Source organism: Panicum virgatum, chromosome 9K, assembly GCF_016808335.1.
Source record: "Panicum virgatum strain AP13 chromosome 9K, P.virgatum_v5, whole genome shotgun sequence".
Lineage (NCBI taxonomy): Eukaryota > Viridiplantae > Streptophyta > Magnoliopsida > Poales > Poaceae > Panicum > Panicum virgatum.
The window spans coordinates 66,074,845-66,098,963 of record NC_053144.1 but is presented as its reverse complement, the minus strand read 5'-3'; the positions used below and the strand labels follow the sequence as shown (position 1 = coordinate 66,098,963).

At 45.2% G+C, this 24,119-nt stretch overlaps 1 protein-coding gene and 1 pseudogene across 1 annotated transcript; one reads left to right on the top strand and one right to left on the bottom strand.

The window, feature by feature from the left end:
- The first annotated feature begins 7,558 nt into the window (after positions 1–7,558).
- Positions 7,559–18,017, top strand: LOC120647163 (annotated as a pseudogene).
- Positions 17,975–21,901, bottom strand: LOC120647162 (probable serine/threonine-protein kinase PBL3). The gene is made up of 6 exons (XM_039923830.1): positions 20,990–21,901; positions 19,886–20,244; positions 19,660–19,795; positions 19,429–19,565; positions 19,212–19,335; positions 17,975–18,716 (listed from the first exon to the last, which is right to left on the bottom strand). The coding sequence occupies exons 1-6, from the start codon at positions 21,045–21,047 to the stop codon at positions 18,250–18,252; spliced, it is 1,281 nt and encodes a 426-aa protein (XP_039779764.1). The 5' UTR covers positions 21,048–21,901; the 3' UTR covers positions 17,975–18,249.
- Between the last annotated feature and the right edge of the window lie 2,218 nt (positions 21,902–24,119).

The window sequence follows — 24,119 nt, the reverse complement described above, 5'->3', positions numbered from 1 at the left end:
TAGGGAATCAATGCTTAATTCCGTACCGGGAATTGAGGAGGATCTCAACCGACTTAAAAGGTGGACTTCGTGTACACCACTTGTGAAGCCGGTAAGAGGAGGACGGTGAACCACACGCGCGCGCGCGCTCGCTCGCCTCGCCGGGCCGGGCCGGGCCGTGGCCGTGGCCGTGGCCGTGGCCGAGACGAGGCGCGGCCGGCCGGCCGGCCGGGCGAGCGGTGCGCGTGCGCGTGCGCGTGCGCGGCCGGACGTGACGTGACGTGCAGGTGCGGCGCGGCTCGGCGCGGCGCGGGGCGGTGCGATGTGATGGCTATTTTGCCGTTGACAGCAATTAATCGTGCGATTAAATGTGCAATTAAATCTGTAATTAATGGCCATAACCGCATCACCTAAATGACTCTGATGGTGTCCAGGTTCAACGATCCTGAGCACCTGAGTCACTATATAAGGAGTGCCATTCCCCTCATCCATTCTGCACCAGAGCACTGAGGCAACTCGGCTCCTCTCTTCTCTCTCTCTCCAGTTGCAACAACTGAGTTCCCCAACGCTAATTTCTGCGCGCACAGAATTAGCGTGAGCAGGCCTCCGAAACCTTGCTCGCCTTGAGATCCTGCACGGGATAGGCGGGCAATCAGGTTTTTGGGTAACGCTTTAGCGTGACTGCTCAAAAATACTAAGGCTTTGCCCGATTGTACGACTATTTCCTGGTGGACGAGCCGAACGACTACGTCGACTACATTCTGGTGGCCGAACGACTACGTCGACTACATCTTGGTGACCGTTCGCGGGACTGCACTGCGAACTTCTTCCTGCACCGATTTAATTCGACTACTTCGACTGAGGCCAACCGAGTAGATGTCTACTCCAGTTGGTAACAGCGCAGCCAATGCCTCCGGCAACGGCCCCGCTTCAGGGTACTCCCTGAAACTTTGGTTATTTATATTGTTTATGCTTATATGTGTGATAAGTATAAACATGTTCACATGTTTTATTTTACTCCTTAAAGTCATAGAAATATTGTTAGTTTATACATTTAATTTTGGAATTAAAATATACCGAAAATTGCCTAGATATCTAACAATCCAAAAACCTGATTGTGTTAATAGGCTTTCGGTATCTAGCTTTGCTGCATCAATCAAACCATCACCTTTTGATGGTTCAAATTACAAACGTTGGCAAGAGCGGCTTATACTGTGGATAACACTATCGAGAGTGATCCATGTGAAAGAGGGTAAGCCTGAACAATTCTCTCCAGAGGAAGGGAGTGCGTTCGATGAGGCTGATATCCTCTTTCGAGGCTTGATCATTAGTGTTCTCAGTGATAACCTGGTGGATTCTTATATCCGGCTGCCAACTGGCAAAGCATTATGGGATGCTCTTGAGGCTCAATATGGAGTATCTGACGCCGGGAGTGAGTTGTATATCATGGAGCAGTTCCTTGAGTACAGGATGGTCGAAGACCGTTCTGTAGTGGAACAGGCTCATGAAATACATACTCTGGCAAAAGATCTCAAAAATTGCAGCAAAGAGTCCCCATGTGTGTTACCCAATAAGTTTGTGGCTGGAGGTATAATCTCTAAGCTGCCACCTTCTTGGATGGACTTTGCTACTTCTCTAAAACACAAGAGACAGGAGTTCACAATAGATGGACTCATAGGGACTCTTGATGTTGAGGAGAAGGCGAGAGCAAAGGACATACGTGGGAAAGGAGTTGTTGGTACTTCAAGTGCCAATCTTGTTCAGAAGAACAACTCCCACAAGAACAAGAAAAAGCCACCGCAGAACCAACCAAAGACTAAGAAGACAACCACTTTTAAGAAGAAGAAGAAGACGGGAGCTTGCTATGTGTGCGCTAGTACGGATCACTTTGCTGCAAAGTGTCCGAACCGCAAAGGCAACGACTCCGCCAACATGGTTATTAGCGAGCCTGGAGGAACATCGGGGTACGGTAATTTATTACCTATTGTTCTTTCAGTCTTTGGTTCACCCGAGTGGTGGGTTGACACTGGTGCTAATATTCATGTTTGTGCTGATGCTTCTTTGTTCTCTTCTTACCAGACCGGCGGGACTTCCTCCTTGCTGATGGGGAACGGATCACATGCGCGTGTTCTTGGTGTTGGTACGGTAAATCTGAAGTTTACTTCGGGGAAGACCGTGCAGCTGAAGAACGTACAGCATGTCCCCACCATCAAGAAGAATTTAGTCAGCGGCTCTCTACTGTGTAGAGATGGTTTCAAATTAGTCTTTGAGTCCAATAAATGTATCTTGTCTAAGTTTGGTACTTTTGTTGGAAAAGGTTATGAAAGCGGAGGCTTGTTCCGTCTTTCTTTGTCAGATGTTTGTAATAAAATTGCATACAATGTTATTAACGTTGATGAAACAAATGTTTGGCATTCGAGGCTTTGTCACGTTAATTTTGGTTGTATGATGCGCTTAGCTAATTTGAGCTTAATTCCAAAGTTCACTTTTGTCAAAAATTCTAAGTGTCATGTATGTGTTGAATCAAAACAAACTCGTAAGCCTCATAAGACCGCGGAGGCAAGGAGCTTGGCACCTTTAGAATTAATTTATTCCGATTTGTGCGAAATGAATGGAGTGTTGACAAAAGGTGGTAAAAAATATTTCATGACTTTGATTGATGATAGTACTAGATTTTGTTACATCTATTTGTTGAAGTCAAAAGATGAAGCTTTATACTACTTTAAAATCTATAAAGCTGAAGTAGAAAACCAACTTGAGAGAAAGATCAAAAGAGTTAGGTCAGATCGTGGTGGCGAGTATTTCTCAAATTTATTTACTTTATTCTGCGAGGAACATGGTATTATTCATGAGAGGACGCCTCCCTATTCACCTCAGTCAAATGGGGTTGCCGAAAGAAAGAACCGCACTCTAACGGATTTGGTTAACGCCATGTTAGATACAGCGGAGCTTTCCAAGGAATGGTGGGGTGAGGCTATATTGACTGCATGTCATGTCCTAAATCGTGTTCCTACAAAGAATAAAGAGATAACTCCATTCGAGGAATAGGAGAAGAAAAGGCCAACACTGTCATACTTACGTACATGGGGTTGTTTGGCAAAAGTGAGTGTGCCAATAACCAAGAAACGTAAGCTTGGACCTAAAACTGTGGATTGTATCTTTCTAGGTTATGCTATTCACAGCGTTGGATATAGATTTTTAATAGTGAAATCTGGAGTACCTGACATGCATGTTGGTACTATAATGGAGTCCAGAGATGCTACATTTTTTGAAAACATTTTCCCCATGAGAGATGAAACAAGTTCATCTAGACAATAGTTCATTGAGGATGATGGCTCTGCTGAGCCGATAGAACACAATGAACATACACTTGTAGAAAATCCTGAGGAGAATAACAATGATGCTCCGAGAAAGAGCAAGAGACAAAGGACTGTAAAGTCTTTTGGTGATGATTTCATTGTATACCTCATAGATGATACACCCAGAACCATTGAAGAGGCATATTCATCTCCTGATGCTGACTATTGGAAGGAAGCAGTAAGGAGTGAGATGGATTCTATTATGTCTAATGGAACCTGGGAGGTCGTTGAACGTCCTTATGGATGTAAACCGGTTGGATGCAAGTGGGTGTTCAAGAAAAAGCTTAGGCCAGATGGTACTATTGAAAAGTACAAGGCTAGGCTTGTGGCCAAGGGTTATACCCAAAAAGAAGGAGAAGATTTCTTTGACACTTATTCACCAGTTGCCCGATTGACCACAATTCGGGTGTTACTTTCCCTGGCAGCCTCTTATGGTCTTCTCGTTCATCAGATGGACGTTAAGACGGCTTTCCTCAATGGAGAGTTAGAAGAGGAGATCTATATGGATCAGCCGGATGGGTTTGTATCAAAGGGTCAAGAAGGAATGGTTTGTAAGTTGTTAAAATCTTTATATGGTCTCAAGCAAGCGCCTAAGCAGTGGCATGAAAAGTTTGATAGAACTTTGACCTCTGCCGGCTTTGTTGTGAACGAAGCTGACAGATGTGTGTACTATCGCTATGGTGGGGCTGAAGGAGTGATTTTGTGCTTGTATGTGGATGACATACTGATCTTTGGCACTAGCCTTAATGTGATTAAGGAAGTCAAAGAGTTTTTATCTCAAAATTTTGAGATGAAGGATCTGGGAGAAGCTGATGTTATCCTTAATATAAAACTGGTAAAAGAGATCAATGGTGGGGTGATTCTTACACAGTCTCACTATGTGGAGAAGGTGTTAAGTCGCTTTGGTTATAGCGACTATAAACCTGTCTCAACACCATATGATGCCAGTTTAATTCTTAGAAAGAACAAAAGGATAATGCGAGATCAGCTGAGATATTCTCAGATCATTGGTTCATTAATGTATTTAGCGAGCGCTACAAGACCTGACATCTCGTTTGCTGTAAGCAAACTGAGCCGGTTTGTTTCAAACCCGGGAGATGATCATTGGAAGGCTCTTGAAAGAGTAATGCGCTATCTGAAGGGGACAATGAACTATGGAATTCACTACACCGGGTACCCAAGGGTACTAGAAGGGTATAGTGATTCAAATTGGATTTCTGATGCTGATGAGATAAAGGCCACAAGTGGATATGTGTTTACACTTGGTGGTGGAGCTGTTTCCTGGAAGTCTTGCAAGCAGACCATCTTAACGAGGTCAACTATGGAAGCAGAACTCACAGCATTAGATACCGCCACTGTTGAGGCTGAGTGGCTTCGTGAGCTCCTTATGGACTTGCCGATAGTTGAAAAACCGTTACCGGCAATCCTAATGAACTGTGACAATCAAACGGTGATTGTCAAGGTGAATAGTTCTAAGGATAACATGAAGTCATCTAGACATGTGAAAAGGCGGTTGAAATCTGTCAGAAAATTGAGAAACTCCGGAGTTATAGCCCTGGACTATGTTCAGACGGCTAAAAATCTGGCAGATCAGTTTACAAAGGGTCTTTCACGAAATGTGATAGACAATGCATCTATGGAATTGGGTTTGAGACCCACGTGAGTCATTCTATAGTGGAAACCTGTCTTATGTGATCGGAGATCCCGTGAATTAGGATGGTGAAACAAACTAAAGTCTGACTGTGAGAAGAGAACCTTTGTGAAAAGGGCTCATTCCGTGTATAAGGTGCATTTCTCTTCTAATCTGTATGGCAGGTTGGTCTATACCTTAATGTGTGCCAGGTGGTTTCTTTTAAACAAATGAGTTGTTTTCTTGAAACAAAGATGTTGTCCTACAGAACATCTGAAAGGAACACACCTATATGAGTTTGACCACTGGTCATGGTCTATGAGAATTGGGTATTCTCTAGAAACTCATGAAGGGCCTGGAGTATGACTTATAAGCTCCAAACCGCGGGGATGCTTATGCAGCCTAGTACCAGTGTAGGGCTCTGGTCAAACTTGTTTGTACAAAACTGGCAATTCAAGGCATAGTCCATTGCACAGTTGTGAATAAGTGTAGCCTTTGTCCTAGATGGAAGTTCAACTTAACAGTCTCTGTCGAATACTGGTATATCAATGAGGGAATGAGGGTATTTCTAGTGTGGCTTGAATTTCTTAGTGGGGATTGTTGGAGTAATGGGCTTGGCCCATTCGTTCTAAAACATTAAAAGAATTTAAAGCCCACTATTAATGCTAGGGAATCAATGCTTAATTCCGTACCGGGAATTGAGGAGGATCTCAACCTACTTAAAAGGTGGACTTCGTGTACACCACTTGTGAAGCCGGTAAGAGGAGGACGGTGAACCACACGCGCGCGCGCGCTCGCTCGCCTCGCCGAGCCGGGCCGGGCCGTGGCCGTGGCCGTGGCCGAGGCCGAGACGAGGCGAGGCGCGGCGCGGCGCGGCGCGGCCGGCCGGGCGGGCGGGCGGTGCGGTGCGCGTGCGCGGCCGGACGTGACGTGCAGGTGCCGTGCGGTGCGGTGCGGTGCGGTGCGGCGTGGTGCGATGTGATGGCTATTTTGCCATTGACAGCAATTAATCGTGCGATTAAACGTGCAATTAAATCTGTAATTAATGGCCATAACCGCATCACCTAAATGACTCTGATGGTGTCCAGGTTCAACGATCCTGAGCACCTGAGTCACTATATAAGAAGTGCCATTCCCCTCATCCATTCTGCACCAGAGCACTGAGGCAACTCGGCTCCTCTCTTCTCTCTCCAGTTGCAACAACTGAGTTCCCCAACGCTAATTTCTGCGCGCACAGAATTAGCATGAGCAGGCCTCCGAAACCTTGCTCGCCTTGAGATCCTGCACGGGATAGGCGGGCAATCAGGTTTTTGGGTAACGCTTTAGCGTGACTGCTCAAAAATACTAAGGCTTTGCCCGATTGTACGACTACTTCCTGGTGGACGAGCCGAACGACTACGTCGACTATATTCTGGTGGCCGAACGACTACGTCGACTACATCTTGGTGACCGTTCGCGGGACTGCACTGCGAACTTCTTCCTGCACCGATTTAGTTCGACTACTTCGACTGAGGCCAACCGAGTAGATGTCTACTCCAGTTGGTAACAGCGCAGCCAATGCCTCCGGCAACGGCCCCGCTTCAGGGTACTCCCTGAAACTTTGGTTATTTATATTGTTTATGCTTATATGTGTGATAAGTATAAACATGTTCACATGTTTTATTTTACTCCTTAAAGTCATAGAAATATTGTTAGTTTATACATTTAATTTTGGAATTAAAATATACCGAAAATTGCCTAGATATCTAACAATCCAAAAACCTGATTGTGTTAATAGGCTTTCGGTATCTAGCTTTGCTGCATCAATCAAACCATCACCTTTTGATGGTTCAAATTACAAACGTTGGCAAGAGCGGTTTATACTGTGGTTAACACTATCGAGAGTGATCCATGTGAAAGAGGGTAAGCCTGAACAATTCTCTCCAGAGGAAGGGAGTGCGTTCGATGAGGCTGATATCCTCTTTCGAGGCTTGATCATTAGTGTTCTCAGTGATAACCTGGTGGATTCTTATATCCGGCTGCCAACTGGCAAAGCATTGTGGGATGCTCTTGAGGCTCAATATGGAGTATCTGACGCCGGGAGTGAGTTGTATATCATGGAGCAGTTCCTTGAGTACAGGATGATCGAAGACCGTTCTGTAGTGGAACAGGCTCATGAAATACATACTCTGGCAAAAGATCTCAAAAATTGCAGCAATGATTATGTTATTGCTCTATTTAATCCCTGAATTTTTTTTATTTTCTAAATCTTTCTAATGTTCCTATATGCATGGAAATATTTGGGAAAAAATTGAGCTGCAAATGGTGCCTGTGTTGGAATTATATGGGTGGATAGAATATATGCTAGAGAATATACATATGGCGTCTCAATGCTGCCAAACAGTAACGGGGAGGTGGGGGTGCGGCACCCAGGGTTACGTTCCCTAATAACCCTTTACTCCCAAACTAAGCCTTACATGCGTGTATGTCTTGGGCCTTCTCTCACTTGGGCTTTTGGCCCAACAAATGATCGCGCTCTTTTTAAGCTCTGCATGGGCCTCCATACAAAGCCCTCATCACGATGGGGGCCAAAAATGTCAGGAGGAAGATGAGGATGCGAGTGAAGCTAAGCAAGCCACAAAAGCTCTAATCATCACTCTCAAAAAAAAAAAGCTCTAATCATCAATGGCAGTCTCTTCCTCCTCGGGCTCTGCCAATGCCCTAGCGTGCTTCCACGCCTCCCGCCTCCCGCCCCAAACCCGAAGAACAGGTACTGCCCTGTCCCTACCTTGTTCTATTTCACCTACTAGATTCTTCGCCCAACGCAGATCCCCCAACCCGATTCGTGGCTCCCGACTCAATGGCTCAATCCATTCCATCCCTTTGTTCCATCACTTGCTGATGCCATCGTTTGGTTTTGGCGGGAAAATGGGGTCCAAGTAGCCAGCCAACTGATGATTTTGCTATTGCGATGGCTACTGATTGTGAGCCTGGAATTCTGATTGGTGTGATGCAGCCTCTACTGCTGCGCCGCGTCGCGCTTCCGTCAGGATGCGCGCCTCTACTGCTGCGCCGGCGGAGCTGAAGAAGACCGTCTGGGTGTGGACCGAGAATCGGCAGGTTATGACGGCGGCCGTGGAGAGGGGGTGGACCACTTTCCTCTTCGGATCCAAGGATCTCGGCGAGGATTGGTCATGTGAGAATAATTATTTCCTTTTATCTCAAGCCCATAATGTTATGTTATTTGCTGGTTCGACAACTAGGTGAATGTTGAGATGGCCTGAATCCCTTATTTAAACTGTTACAATTTACAAATTCCAAAGTCGATGCAGACTAATTTACATTGGAAAAAAGGCCAAAAGGGTCAAAACATGTCCAGGCCTTGTGTTCCTATTTAAATTAGTGTAGGCTTACTAGAGCTATGTGTCTGATGATATACTTGACCGAGCATTAAGACTCCTCAGATTCTAGTGGTTCATGATGGCTTTTCATGGTCATTTGCTTTTTCAGCAAGTGCTCGCATCAATCCTCTCTTTATTGATGGTCCAAAGATTTTCGATGGCGAAAATCAAAAAGTTGCTGAAATTTCGCAAGTCTCTTCACCCAGAGAGCTTGAACTCGTACAACCAGACAATGTAGAAGTCAAGAACATTGTCATAGACTTTCGAGGTGGTTGGCAGGTTAGACTACTGAACATTGCAGCATAAGCACCAATCTTATTATCCCCCCTGATCCACAGCAAGGAAATTGTTTCAAAGTTGTGTTTTGCTTTTTACGCATATATGCCATAACTTATCATACTGACTTGAGATTGATTAACCGTTACTACACTCCAGGTTTTCTATTTATATTTCATCAAAAGCATGTACCGAGTGTGTCTGATCAGTGGCTTCCAAACATTATTGCATAAACCTACCCTATCCATCAGAGGCATTCAGTGGTATTTCCTTTCCACGTTTGATAGGTTATACCGGCCGAAAATATAGTTGCTGCATTCCAAGGATGTAAAGGAACTGTATTGGCTGTTTCAACAAATTCAACTGAGGCTCAAGTTTTTCTTGAGGTAATTTTCCAGAGATTTCAGCAGATAAGATATAACACCATCGCGCACATACAATACTGGTAGGTATTTGTTGTAAATTATGTTGTTTGTGGCTGAGTCATTGTTTCCTTCACTCATTTTGTAGGCCTTGGAGTAAGGGCTTGATGGAGTTGTACTTAATGTAGATGACATGGATGATATCATTAAGCTCAAGGTATTTTATAATAACTCTATTCAAAGTTCCACTGTGCTTAACTAGTAAACCCCTGCCAGTATAAAATGGGCTTGTAGTATTAAATGCCATGGTTGTAGTATATTTATATTTGACTGTACAGGAGGCTACTTCTTGCTACTGCTTATTGTTTTTTCATGTACGATTTACCAGATGTTTGTTTTTCCTCCCCTTTTAATGACTCAGGATTATTTTGACAGAAGGAATGAGGCAAAGAGTCAATTACCATTGTCAAAGGCTACTGTATCGAAGGTTGAAGTTGTTGGTATGGGTGATCGTGTTTGTGTGGACCTTTGCAGTATCATGCGACCTGGTGAAGGCCTTCTGGTTTGTGTATATATCTCACTTGTTCATTGTTGCCATGCAACAACAACAACAAGTTTTTTTTCCAAAGCAAGTTGGGGTAGGCTAGAAATGAAACCCGAAAGAAATAAGTTCAAGATTCAGCCACATTGATAGCTAGTCTCCAAGTGCTCCTATCCAAAGCTATCTCTTTAGAAATATTCCAATCCTTAAGATCTCTCTTAACCGACTCATCCCACGTCAGTTTAGGTCTACATCTACCCCTCTTTACATTATCGACCTGCTCAAGAACCCCATTACGCACCGGCGTCTCAGGAGGCCTTCGTTGGACATGTCCAAACCATCTCAGTCGATGCTGGGTAAGTTTCTCTTCAATTGGTGCCACCCCGACCCTATCCCGAATAACATCGTTCCGGACTCTATCCCTCCTTGTGTGCCCGCAAAACCACCGCAACATCCGCATCTCTGCTACACTCAGTTGCTGGACATGTCGCCTTTTTGTAGGCCAACATTCAGCACCGTATAACATCGCCGGACGAATTGCTGTCCTATAGAATTTGTCTTTTAGTTTTTGTGGCACCCTCTTGTCACAAAGGATGCCAGAAGCTTGCCGCCATTTCAACTAGCCAGCTGAAATTCTATGCCTAACATCTTCATCAATGTCGCCATCCTTTTGTAGCACCGATCCTAAATACCGAAAAGTATCCTTCTGAACCACCACTTGCCCATCTAGACTAACGTCTCCCCCCTCATGCCTAGTCGCGCTGAAATCGCACATCAGGTACTCGGTCTTGATCCTACTAAGTCTGAACTCTTTCGACTCTAACGTGCGTCTCCACAGCTCTAACTTCCTATTAACCCCTACCCTACTCTCGTCAACTAGCACCACATCATTAGCAAAGAGCATACACCAAAGGATCTTACCTTGTATATCCCTTGTGACCTCATCTACCACTAAAGCAAATAAATAAGGGCTCAATGCTGACCCCTGGTGTAGGCCTATGTTAATAGGAAAGTCAGTGATGTTGCCATCACATGTCCGGACAAACATCGTCGCATCCTTGTACATATCCTTAATGAGGGTAATGTACTTAGTTGGGACTTTGTGCTTCTCCAAGGCCCACCACATGACATTTCTTGTGACTTTGTCTTATGCCTTCTCAATGTCAATGAAGACCATGTGCAAGTCCTTCTTCTGCTCCCTATATCTCTCCATCAATTGTCGTATTAAGAAAATCGCCTCCATGGTTGACCTTCCAGGCATGAACCCAAATTGGTTTTGGGTCACACTTGTCACTCTTCTTAGGCGATGCTCGATAACCCTCTCCCAAAGCTTCATCGTATGGCTCATCAGCTTAATCCCACGGTAATTAGTACAACTTTGAACATCGCCCTTGTTTTTGAAGATAGGTACTAATATACTTCTCCTCCATTCTTCCGGCATCTTGTTTGGCCGAAAAATGAGATTAAAAAGCTTAGTTAACCATACTATTGCTCTATCTCCTAGGCATCTCCACACCTCAATGGGGATACCATCAGGGCCCATCGCTTTACCTCCCTTCATCCTCTTCAAAGCCTCCCCGATCTCTACCTCCCGAATTCTCCTCACAAAACGTCTGTTGGTATCGTCAAAAGAGTCATCTAACTCGAGGGTAGGGCCATCACTCTCCCCATTAAACAACTTGTCGAAGTACTCTCTCCATCTATCCATGATCTCCTCATCCTTCACTAGCAGTCGATCTGTCCCATCCTTAATGCATTTGATTTGGTTGATGTCCCTTGTATTCCGCTTGCGGATCCTAGCCATTCTATAAATGTCCTTCTCTTATTTCGTGCCTAGCCGCTGATACAGATCATCATACGTCTTACCCTTTGCTACACTCACAGCTCGCTTTGCAATCCTCTTCGCTAATTTATAGCCCTCGATGTTGGCTGCACTCTTGTCAAGGTGGAGGCGCTTGAAACATTTTCTTCTCCATAATAGCCCTTTCACCTCGTCGTTCCACCACCAGGTGTCTTTCCCCTCCTGTTTGCCTCCCCTACTCACGCCAAACACCTCTGAGGCCACCTTCCGAACACATGTTGCCATCTTTAGCCACATGTCATCTGCGTCTTCTCCTTCTTCCCAAGGCCCCTCACCTAGCATCCTTTTGTTAAACACTTGTGCCGCTTCCCCTCTAAGCTTCCACCACTTTGTTCTCACAATCTTGGCACATTTGTCCCGATGGACACGTACCCGAAGACGAAAGTCCGCCACCACAAGTTTGTGTTGAGGGACAACACACTCCCCAGGTATCACCTTATAATCTAACCAATCACGTCTATACTCCCTCCTAGCAAGGATAAAGTCGATCTGGCTCGAGTGTTGTCCACTACGAAACGTCACAAGATGAGATTCCCTCTTCTTAAACACGGTATTCGCTATCAACAAGTCGTAGGCTAACGCGAAGTTCAACACATCCTCCCTCTCTTGACTCCTGCTACCATATCCAAAACCCCCGTGCACTCGCTCGAACCCTACATTAGTCGCACCCACATGGCCGTTGAGATCTCCTCCTATGAAGAGTTTCTCGCTAGTAGGCACGGTACTAACCATGCTATCTAGATCTTCCCAGAACTGCATCTTGGGGCTCTCACTAAGGCCTACCTGAGGGGCATATGCACTGATCACATTCAAAACCGAATCTCCAACTACCAACCGGATTAGGATAATCCGGTCGCCTTGCCTTCTAACCTCTACGACTCCATCCTTAAGGCTCCTATCAATCAAGATGCCTACACCATTTCTACCCGGAGTTGCTCCCGTGTACCTGTCACACCCGGTTTTAAGGACAAAACCGAATGCATAGCTATATGTATGCCAGGATCAAGTTTTATACATATAGAGACATCATAAGTGAATAATCAGTACAGTATCACAAAAAAGAGAACTAAAACAAATAAAAGACTATCAGAGTTTACAGCTTATTCTGGAAACGATGGCTTTAAACTTCATAGGCAATCGACTGGGGGTTATGTATGCCTAGAACTCAGCAACATCTTCAATAGAGTTCACCATAACTTTCTCCTTCTGAGCAGCAGTAAGCAAGAGTGAGTACACTTATGGTTGGTACTCAGCAAGGCCACAAGAAATAACCAGAAAATGATTTAATTTCATCTTTAAGTTTGTTAATCATGTGAGGGTCCAAGCCGCTCTTGACCGTGAGCACGGCTAACCGGTTAGTTTTAACTCTGCAGAGGTTGTACACTTTCACCACAATTCGCGTAAAAGTTCCGAAGAACTTTGAACCCAACCACGCATATGTGCTGATCAGGCACAATACCACACTTCCGAGGTGTGATTGCATAGGGACGCTACGAGGTCTTTACAAAGATTTCCTAACCCATGACAATCTGCTAAGATTTCAAGCCAAAGCGGTCATAACACTGTCCTAATGAGGTGGTACATTGCCAAAGGACCATTAAACAATACCAATTGCCCCAAGAGGACCGAGCTATACCCCGTCGATGCATCCCCTCTTGCCCTTTCGGTAAGATTGTCACAAGATAGAGTCTCTAATTAATCAGCCAAGACTAGAGCCATATAGTATTGTGGTTGTACTGTTTTCTTGAGTGGTTCTCCATGTTTCAATTAAATCAAGTATTATCATAAATAAGCATAGATAGAAGTATGGTTAGGGTCACTTGCTTTTCTCCAACGAAAAGCTACTCTTACTGCTCTTCAGCTTTTGCTCATCTGGAAAATTTGATCTTCAATCCTTGAACAGCGATTCTTCTACTCGAAACAATCATCGGGCAACCATACAAAGCAAACAAGAAGATACATCTAAGAACAATACACCAAAACAAAAGAAAGTCTTTAAGAGAGCATACAAAAGGATAGGGCTCGTTGCTACGGTTACGACAACACAAGAAATGCGGAAAACGAAGCTACGGTTGAAAAGAAACAGCTATCGAAAGATTTGTATTATTATTGTACAAAAAGAACTATTAACTTTATTTATTTTAATTAGAAACCATATGCAAAAGATATTTTAAAAGAAAATATCTTTGGTTCTAAGTAACTCATATTATGTTTTCATTTGCAAAGCGAAATAGAACTTAGTCCAATTTTATTCAATTATCTATGTACCACTTACTAATTAAACAATTTATTTGAAGGAGACATGTGAAAGCATCTAAACGCACAACTTTATATGATTCTTATTGAACTAACAAATTAAATTACAAATACATTTGATTTGATATTAATCAAGTTAACATTAGTGGTGAAAACCAGAGTATAGATCTAATTATCATTTAATTAGGAAATCTAGTTGAAAGGATATTAATCAAATTAAATTTATAGTTAATTTTAAAACAAGTATTATGATACAACAACGTCGCTTGACGATAGCTTACGCTAAAACAAAGCTAGCGCAACAAAAACGGATCGAAAAGGATCTAAAACGTAGAAACAAGGTTGCAGGGACCTAGTCGTGATTAACTATAGACTACGAGGGCTAGCAGCTGATTTTTTGAAAGACACATAAAATAGTACTCGCGAAATTAGCATAGGTTAGGGTTAGATCTGAAAAAGGTTAGGGGTGGGCCTAGGTTGAAAAGACCTAATAGATGTAGGGGGTTATTAGTAAAATTTACAAGACACAAGAAATAACATAAAGATTACACGGTTCTCTAGGGGTTTTGTGCAAAAGCTTATAGATCTCCATGGCTATGGCGTACAGAGCTTCTGGTTGCTCTCGTTGCTGGCATTCCCGCGCGCGGGGGACCATGGCGCATGGGGGAAAACGGAGAGGAGAGGGAGGAGGTCCGATTTGATGGCTTACCCACGCCGGAGACTCACCATGGTGACCGGATTTGGAACCGGAAGGGGCGGCGGCGGCTCTGTTCGTGATGGGGGCGCTGGGCATCATGAGGATGATGCAGGAGGGGTCGGGGCGACCTGCTGTAGGGGACGGGGTGCGGCAGGAAGTGACGCTGGGGAGCGGAGGAGGCCTGGGCGCGCGGCCCCCGGCTGGTGCGTGGGCAGGGGCGGCGTGCAGACGTAGGAGGCGCGATGCTCTGCTCCGCTTCTATTCCTGGGTGGCAGCGGCGCTGCGAGATGGAAGTGCGAGAGGATGAAATCGCGAGGCATCAAGGGCGTGCACTTGAGAGGGAGATCTGGGCGCTCAGCCTCCTGATACCGGCGCTCGGGATAGGGGGCGACGTGCAGAGGGCCTAGGCACACAGCTCCTTGGTGGCGGTGTGCAGGCGCAGGGGAGGTCATGGGGAGGCTTGGCATGATGTCCAAGCAAGCGGCGGCGCTAGGTAGGGGGTGATTGCAGCAGGGTCGAGGGCCTCGGGCGCTCGCGTTTTATAGGCACAGCAGCCCTAGCGTGAGCGTGGAACGCACGCCAAGGAAGCATCGTGCGGCGCTCAGACTCGTTCTGGGGGCAGCATGGCGCAAGTGTGTCTCGGGTCGGGCAGACCGAAGGATTCGTTCATGGGTTGAGCAGGGTTCGATCTTGGGACGAACAAGGAAAAGGGTAACGGAGAAAGGACGAGGCACTCGGCACGCTATCAAGCAGAAAGGACCGGAAAAGTGGAACTGGGCCAACGTAGAGAGCAGACTGGAAAGAGCAAGACAGGTAGAGGGGTCAAGTGGCCTGCACAACGCAGATGGCTAGGCTTTCGTGATCACAAGTAACTCGGTCAACGAGTCCTAGCGCATATGCACGGGAATACCAAGCATAGCACGGTAGGGCTGAGTCGGGATTTGGTGCTAGGCTGGATCATCGAATTGGGCCGCGAAAAGAAAAGATGGGGAGGGAAGGGTCGAGCCAGTTGCACCTTTTATATGGGATGTAGATCGTCGGGATTGCGTGATGCACGTGCCATGGACAGCAAACCCGAGATATTTGATCTTGAAAGGAGCCCAAAATGAGCACGTGGCAAACCACTAGTTTGGCTTGCAAATGACATTCAGGAGAACGATAAGCTCGAGTTGGTGTGGCCAGATCAGACTCATCGTCCTAGCGTGTGTAGGGAAGCGAGGATTGACACAGTATGGCTACCGTGTGCAGGAAGAAAGAGGAGATTGACAGGTGGGATCGGTAACTTCGGAGAGAGGGAAATGAGTGACAGGCTGGCTACTGTGTCGAGGAAGAGAACGGGAAACAATGGACGCTTGGATTGATTGAGATTGATTTGTACCGATGGACATAATTTGAGTCACGAAGAGAAAGTGACTTGTCGACCAAGGCAGATCGAGTTGGGTCTCGAGTTTTGAGCAACGGTGCCGATCGTAGGAGCTGGCGCTGATGGAGCATTGTCGGAACAATACTGAAAACGAGTCATAGAGCACCGTCACGGGCATAACTTGATCGGGAAGATAGATTAGTGCAAGGAGAACTCAAATAGGAAAGATGAGTTGAATCTAATCCGGGAAGAAAAGAAACTAGATTCATTTTCTAGAATATATTTTCATCTCACGCTTAAAACAAATCTAGAAAAGTCTAGATAAATATTTTAAGCCACGAAAAATATATCCCGAGTATTCGGAAATTCCTGAAAAAATTTCTTAAAGATAGTTCAGGACAGGAGAGTCCAAATAAAATATTTGAAGATCGTGAAAAAGATTTTAGAGCCATTCAAACAAATTGATTTAGCTGAGAATAATTGCCAGAGAAAACTAGAAAATTCTTGGGAAACCCTAAAGATGGCTAAACACATTCTAAAAGATATTCACATCCTAAAATTAAATATTTTAGGGTGTGACAGTACCAAAGTTTGAAGCCTGTATCCTCAACCTCCTTCGGCTTCTGGCACTTCCATTTAGTCTCCTGAACGCATAGAATATTTACACGCCTCCTAATTGCTGCATCAACTAGCTCTCGCAACTTACCTGTTAGGGACTCTACGTTCCAGCTACCTATACGAATTCTAGTTGGCTCGGCTAGCTTCCTTACCCTTCGCACCCGTCGAGGGAAGTGCGAAGACCTTTGCTCATTTTTCACTACACCCGGGCGTAGATGTAGCGCGTCATTCAGGTGACAACCCGACCCTTGCTCACTTATCATCGTACCCAGGTCACGATACGACACGCCCTTGGGGGATGGCGACCCGGCCCTTGCCCATTTATCACCACACCCGGGTTCCGATGTAGCGTGTCGCTAAGAGGGTTACGCCCCAACGAGTTTCTTGTGGGTTTCAAATCTATTAGAGTGGCTATTTTTTATGCTGGTTTGCCAAAACCTAACGCAACCCTCCTCCTTTACCCGGGCTTGGGACCGGCTATGCTGAGACGACTCATGAGGAGAGAGTCTTCCGGTCAGCATAGGCGGAGTTCATTGTTGCCATGCATTGAAAAAAAATGGAGATATTAAAATGTTCACTATTCAGTGTGACCTCAGGGGTATACCATTCTGCCTTATTGGCTCCGTTAATATGTGGCATTTTGTTGATTCCTGTTATCCATACAAGCATACAAGTCTGCATCTAGAGTTACATGGCATCTTATTTTCAGGTTGGATCCTATGCAAGAGGAATGTTCCTTGTTCACTCTGAATGCTTGGAAACGAACTACATTGCAAACAGGCCTTTCAGGGTCAATGCGGTAAGTCTAAAATAAATTGGATGGCAGCAAGATATTATGCGTAACTGGGTATTAGTGTATTGCAACACAGCAAAGACCTATACGAATATATGATCTTGTCACTTTTAGGGGCCTGTGCATGCATATGTCACTGTCCCTGGGGGCAAGACTAGCTACCTCTCTGAACTGCGATCAGGAAAGGAAGTCATTGTGGTTGATCAACATGGGCTATGGCGTACCGTGATTGTGGGACGTGTGAAGATTGAATCAAGGCCTCTCATCCTTGTAGAAGCAAAGGTAACAAAAATTTGGTGTACTTTGCTGTAAGATTTATGTGTTTTTTCATGTGAATGTCCATTTCATGCTACTATTGTCTTGCCGCAGGACAACTCCGGAGATGATACGTATAGCATTTTCCTACAGAATGCAGAGACAGTTGCGCTCATCACCGATGCCACAGGTAAATCCATTGTGGTCCAAAATTAAAAGATTGGACTATACACGTGGAATATCACTAATTTGCTATTATATCTATCATTTTTAAGTCTCTTTCAATCAGCTAATTCCCGGCCTGTATTATCGTTCGGCACAGGATCAAGTGGAAGAACTGCTATTCCTGTGACTTCGCTGAAAGTCGGTGATGAAGTTTTGGTGAGGAAACAGGGCGGCGCTCGTCACACTGGGATAGAGATTCAGGAGTTCAACGTCGAGAAATGAAAACAGATAAAATGCAGCTGTTACCTGCTACCAACTTTTGTTTTCTAGTGAAAAGCGGGGGAAACCTTTTGTCAAAAGAAAAAAAAAAGAACTTGCACACTAAACCAAGACTTCAAATCGCCTTTGAGATGGAGCAACATTCATCTATTTTGCTGTATAAACTGTGAACTCCATTACGATTTTCCATTGCAGCAAACAAAGAGATCGAGGAAGTTACACGTGCTAGCCGAGTGAATTTCAAAACACTGACGACACAGGCCACTACGCTATACGCTTTCTGAACCAGGCAAGGCAACTTATCATAGATTGACATAGTGGTTTTCCGTGGCACACACGATCGCCAAAACATCAGAAGCAAAAGTTACAACGCTGCTCATTGCTGAACCAACAAATATACAACCTACAGGTACGTCGCATCTTCTAAGTCTTGTCCTAGTGCACTTGTGCAGTGCGATATCCTGGCAATGGGGATGCTGCTGCTGCTCCAAGAGAGCGCCGTGGCGAAGGTTGGACCCTCATTGGTGATCTTGGCGATCTTGGTATGGCGTGTGAGGCCTTTCGAATGTCAACCAGTGGTGACGCTGAACCATATTTGGCATCTTGCAGCTGCTCCAGCTCTTCCAACACCTGAGACATCCGAGGCCGCATCTTGGCATCACCACAGATGCATTGCAAGGCAATGCTTGCAATGGCGTTTGCACCCTTTTTTGGATACTGGCCTCCAAGCTTTGTGTCCATGATGCGGTATAGCCTGCGCTTGTCACCTAAGTGAGGTCTGGCCCAATCAACTAAGTTCTGCTCTATGCCTGGCTTCGATTTGTCCAAGGCTCTTCTTCCAGTGAGCAACTCAAGCAACACCACCCCAAAGCTGTAGACATCTGCCTTCGCAGAGAGACGGCCTGTGAAATTTCAAGCAACATGAGAACAAATAGATCCAGAAATAACCATTTATCTTCATTACCATTATGTTCGATTATGTCCTAAATCCAGGAATATTTTTCCCACTGCACTTAGTAGGAATAAAGTTCACTGGAGCATTCACAATGTGCAAGGACTAATCTGACATATCAAAATGAAATGCTCCATTCAAGGGAATGCAACACAAAACAGAACATACATACAATTGGATACAAGTTGTTGAAATAAAAAGGAAGCAAAGACACTCATGGCAGGATGGCACAATAATTTCTGTTAGCTTAAACAAGTAGTCCTCTATTATACCCAGGACCACTAAAGATGCTTTAGGTAGGAAGCAAGATAATTAAGTGAGCTATAGCTCATGCAGTACAAGGACCCAGCACTGGCATCTCCCGTTAAAGATGAAGCCATACACAAGGGCAATGTACAGTATATACCCAATTATTTTATACATACATCGACACAAAATATCTAACCTGTTGCAATATACTCTGGAGCTGCATATCCATGAGTGCCCATGACTTGTGTGGATACATGGGTTTTATCCCCGGTTGGACCAGCTTTTGCCAAGCCAAAATCCGAAAGTTTTGAGTTGAATTCCTGCATTGAAACAACAACAAAGAACAAGATAAAGGGGTATTCAACAAGATACACATGCTTCATAATTAGAGTTGGAATAATATTTAAGCATACCGAATCGAGGAGAATGTTGGATGCCTTGAAATCACGATATATAACTTGGTTTTCAGCATCATGTAAAAATGATAAACCCCTAGCAGCACCAATAGCAACTTTGAGCCTTATTGCCCATGACAAAGGATCAGCACCTCCTGAAAAGTAGAAATATTGCATTATTAAATGCCCAAACAAGTTATATGAAACTTGGGACTCCACAATGCAGTGCCATAGAGATTAAATACATACTTCTGAACAGATGATTCTCCAAACTTCCCTTGGGCATAAATTCATATACCAGAAGCCGGTTATCACCGTCTGAGCAGTAACCAATGAGCTTAACAAGATTCTTGTGGTGAAGTTGGCCAAGGTAATCAACCTCTGTCTGCAGCAGGGAAAGGGTAAGAACAACCGGGAACAATAAAAAAAATATTCTTGGAGCAGTAGAAAATATATAGAGGAGAGATGAACCTACCAGCCATTCCTTGTGCCCTTGGAAACCTTCTGGTTTGAGCTTCTTGACAGCAACAACCAGACCACTACCCGGTTTTGAAGGGGCAAGCGTGTGTTCATCAATCCAACCTTTATAGACATGCCCAAATCCTCCTTCCCCAAGAAGACTGTCCGGTCGGAAGTTCTTGGTTGCAGTTTTTAGATCATTGAATGTGAATGCCTTCAAATTAGAAGATGACAAGATTTCACCTTCTGTTCGAGGAGTAGGAAGCTCACTTCGATCTCTCATAGACGAAAGAGTCAAAGTTGAGCGGGTTGAGTTGCTTTTAATCGTGGAAGGGACAGATGATAAACTTGTCTTGCTGGTCACTTTTGATGGGTCTGATCTCTCAATAAGCAGCAGAAAAATATGCATCAGAACAACTTGATATCAATAGCATTTAAAGATTATGATGATGTCATACTCATGAATTCTGGTACTAAAATTATGCTAACAATTAAGAAAATTGTAAACATGTTTAGGTTGTCAATTTAACAGCAATCAATGTTCCAAGCTGCTCAGAAGGGGATGTATTTCCCTAACTGGTGCTCTACCAAATTTGTGAACCTACTTACCATAACCGGATGCTACAAAATTCTTATTGGATCCCATAACCGTATGCTAAAAAATTCTTACTGGACCCGTAGTAATCTCTATTCGTTTTGCTAATGTGGAACCAAAATACATTAAGCCTAATGTTCCAATTCGTAAATCAAGGTGATCATGACACTCTTAGGTCAATTTTCAGATTCGATTGCCACCTCAGTGGCCCTAGAAGTGCTGTGAAAGCGCCCTAACTATATTCAGGCACAAAATTTTCCACTGTTGGCTTTAAATCCTACCGCTATGTCTTATCCTACAGAAGTAACAAAGAGGAACAAAAGTAGCTAGAAAGGAAGGTGCTAACAACTAAAAACAAAAACTCTACACCAAAACAGGTAACAGAGCCAGATCAAGTAGTTCGACCTCAAAATATTTAGCACGAAAGGGGTAAATTCATATAAGCAGCCATAACAATCCAGAGCTGTAAAAGACAAAGTTGGCAATATAGAGCAAAATAATTCTAGAGAGAGCCAGGGCACTCACAGGCAGCATTGTTCATGCTGTGATCCACCCGCGCCGTGGTGTCCATGCAATTCCCCATGTTTACCTCCCTCTGTACCAATTCACCCGCCACTCATGCACTGTGCAATCAATCAAGAGCTCTGTCGCCTCAAGATCCCCAGCTAGATCAGCTCAATCCTCCGTTTACATGAACGAGCCGAGCGGGAAAAGATGGCCTCCTTAGTTGGCTCGGAGCACAAGATGACCAGTAATGCAAGGAATCAAGAGGAACAGAGGCTCCCAAGACTCTCCAGCAAGGCAAACAGTGAGCAAGCAGCCCCAAAGGTCCAATCTTCGCAAGGTCAGGACGGAGCTCCGCCACAAATTCTGGAGGAAATTCAGCAAGCTCCGTAGCCGCAGAGCCAAGAAACCAGCGAGCAAGAAGCAACCTGTCTACCCCCGGCACCTCAAAAGTCAATCAAAACCTCCACGCCCAACCAGCTCAGCTTCTTCTGCGAGCTGACCAACCGGGCGCCCCTAGCAAAAAAACCCAAGCCTTGTTCAGATCGAACCCCGCCCACCGACTCACCCACACTCCTGACGGGACGGGACGAAACCCTGCTGCAAGAACGGCGGCGGCGCACGCCGTGGCAGGTGTCGGAACTCACACCTCGAGCAGTCAACTCGAGGCCGCCGCCACGCACACCCTCACCACCAAGAACCGCACGCACGGGGAAGCCGAGGAGGTGCGCGTGGAGATGCGACCGGATCGCTTGACCCGGGTCTCTGCCTGGACGGAGGCGAGGCGAGGTGCGTGCGGTGGGGGTGGAGCAAGCAAAGCGGCAGACGGAAGGAGGCGGCGGGCAGCCCGCCACCGACCGAGCTCAGGTGGTGAGGTGTGGAAGCTGCGATGCGAACGGGAGCGGTTGCTGCTCTGGCTTTTCCCTCCCTCTTTGTGCACCGCGCTCTGGGTGCGGCGATTTACATTTATACCCTCCAAGGATTTCTATGAATTGGGTAGAGATGAATAGGTGATCCCTTCGCATATGCCCCCGAGCAAGAGCAACAGTGGATTGCCCAGAAGTTGCAGGGTATCTTTCATGATCTTGAGCACCAACCTTGGTCTGAGCTTTTGCTAAAGCAAAGGGGGTGGATTTTGGATAAAAATCATGCTTTCGGTTCACGTCATTTGCAAGCTAAAATGAAATTGACTCGAAAAAAGAAAGACAAAAGAGTGCATGTACGCGTGGAGCATCCACGTTTTTTGTGTGAAAAGAATAGATGACAGATTATTCGAGAAAAGAATTGAGGACGGATGAGATGGGCCGGTAATAACCAAACTTATCAGGTGTTTAACTCGAGAATACTCTTTAACTTGGGGGGGCACACTACTATAATTGCTTGCGAACGGGGAAAAGCATCCAGCACGTGCAGCAACACGAGTAGAAATACAAAATCATCCGTGTCCTTAAGAAAAAAATAAAACAATGGCAAACCAGACACGTACGCGCATGATCACAAGGCTCAAAAGTATCCTCTGCTGTGTTGTCCTAGTCCTCCTCCAGCCTCCCATGAGACCTTGCGAGTTGAAATCAATCAATCTTATCGTCTCGACTTTTCAACGCTGCATCAAAAGGGAGCTTGAGGGCTTGCATCACGAAAATGGAGAGAAAAAAAAGAGCTTTGAGAATCTCACGTTGTCATTTTTCCTTTTCTGTCCTCACTCCCTTGTCCGTGCACCACTTGCAGTTATGCTGACCTTTTGATCCATTCATTTCCCCCTCTCCCAGATGCATGCACCATCCCGTTATTTTTTTTTTGAGGCCAGCAGAGCACACTGCACACGCATAGAAACGTGTTTAATTCGGGCGTAAAAGTGCAAACGTGCCTAGATAGTTGCAGCATCTGTCAAGTGACCATCAAGTTTCTGGAACATATCAGAGGTTTGCTGTTCAGCTGTTGGTTTCAGATTGGTTGCGAAGGCAAGATACCAGTCTCTGAATGTTTGTTGTTTCCTTCTGCTATTACCCAAGCTCCATTCTGCCTCCCACCTAATCAAACATCAACACGCAGATATCTTCAAGCACAAATGAATTGTAGAGCACTGGTGGTGCATTCCTCTAGAGTAGTCCAACAACATCTTTCTTGTGTTGCCCTTGGTGATAGTGACAAACAGAGTCCGTGCACAATGATAAAAGAAGAAGAACAAGATACTCATCTAAAGTCTAAACTCACAACGTCAAAGCATTTACATTTGGACCATGTAGCATTTCGTCGATGCATGACTATCACAACGACAACGACAACATCAACCCGATCAACTTTTATCCCAGTGTTGACCTCGCATTCAATTTATTTCCAGCGGCAGCCGCCTCAGTTTTCCACAGATTCAGAATTCAGATACATCGCATGTGCACACTGATAGCGGCACTGTCCTGCTTCAGCATGTGAGCCAGGGCCAAGAACGTTCCCATGGTGCCCGGAAAAGCAGCAGCATGGCCAACAAGATGTTGCTGTTGCCTGCTTACCTACCAGGTAACAGTCCATGGCATAAATGCCCCCAAACCCTCTCCGTGGATAATTATCAATCTAGATTAAGGTTTGCAACGATTACGTGCTTTCGATTTACGTCTTATGATTCTGATCTTATTGAGAGACCACCGAGTCATTCTAGAACCTACGATTTGGACAAAACAACTGAACGCTGGACTGTGATCATTCAGAGCTCCTCGTTGGGACTGAAGATGCATGTCATGGGAGAAAAGGGACTTTCTTCAGCTGAAATGGTCGTTTAGCTGCCGTCACGAACCCATCTGCATGTAGAAAAGGATTCCAGTGACATGCATGTTGCATCCACCCGCGGCCCTTTCCCTTTCTCTTTCCCTTTCCCTTTCCCGAGGCCTAACTGCATAAGGGGAAATGAAAAGAGGTTCATGTGTGGCTTGGCGTTTTCAGGCGTTCAGGCCAGGGCCATGGCAATATCAATCACGCCCGTAGGTGCCCTTTTCTTGTACGTGATGCGTTGTCGTCGTGTCCGCTGTGCCTTCGCTTCACGCTTTTGAGAACGCAAAGGGGACGACGGATCTACAGATAGATGGGGATTGCTTCCTTTTGCTCTCTTGTCCCTTGTGCTTTCATATGTGATCTTATCAGGATTGCATGTCACGGTGAA

What these genes read in the sequence shown, in the direction of transcription:
- LOC120647162 (XM_039923830.1), bottom strand. Translation starts at nt 21,047, where the DNA reads ATGGGGAATTGCATGGACACCACGGCGCGGGTGGATCACAGCATGAAC. An exon ending in CAGCATGAACAATGCTGCCT is followed by an intron (nt 20,245 to 20,989) that starts GTGAGTGCCCTG and finishes TTGAGAGATCAG; the next exon opens with ACCCATCAAAAGTGACCAGC. An exon ending in CCAACATTCTCCTCGATTCG is followed by an intron (nt 19,336 to 19,428) that starts GTATGCTTAAAT and finishes GTTTCAATGCAG; the next exon opens with GAATTCAACTCAAAACTTTC.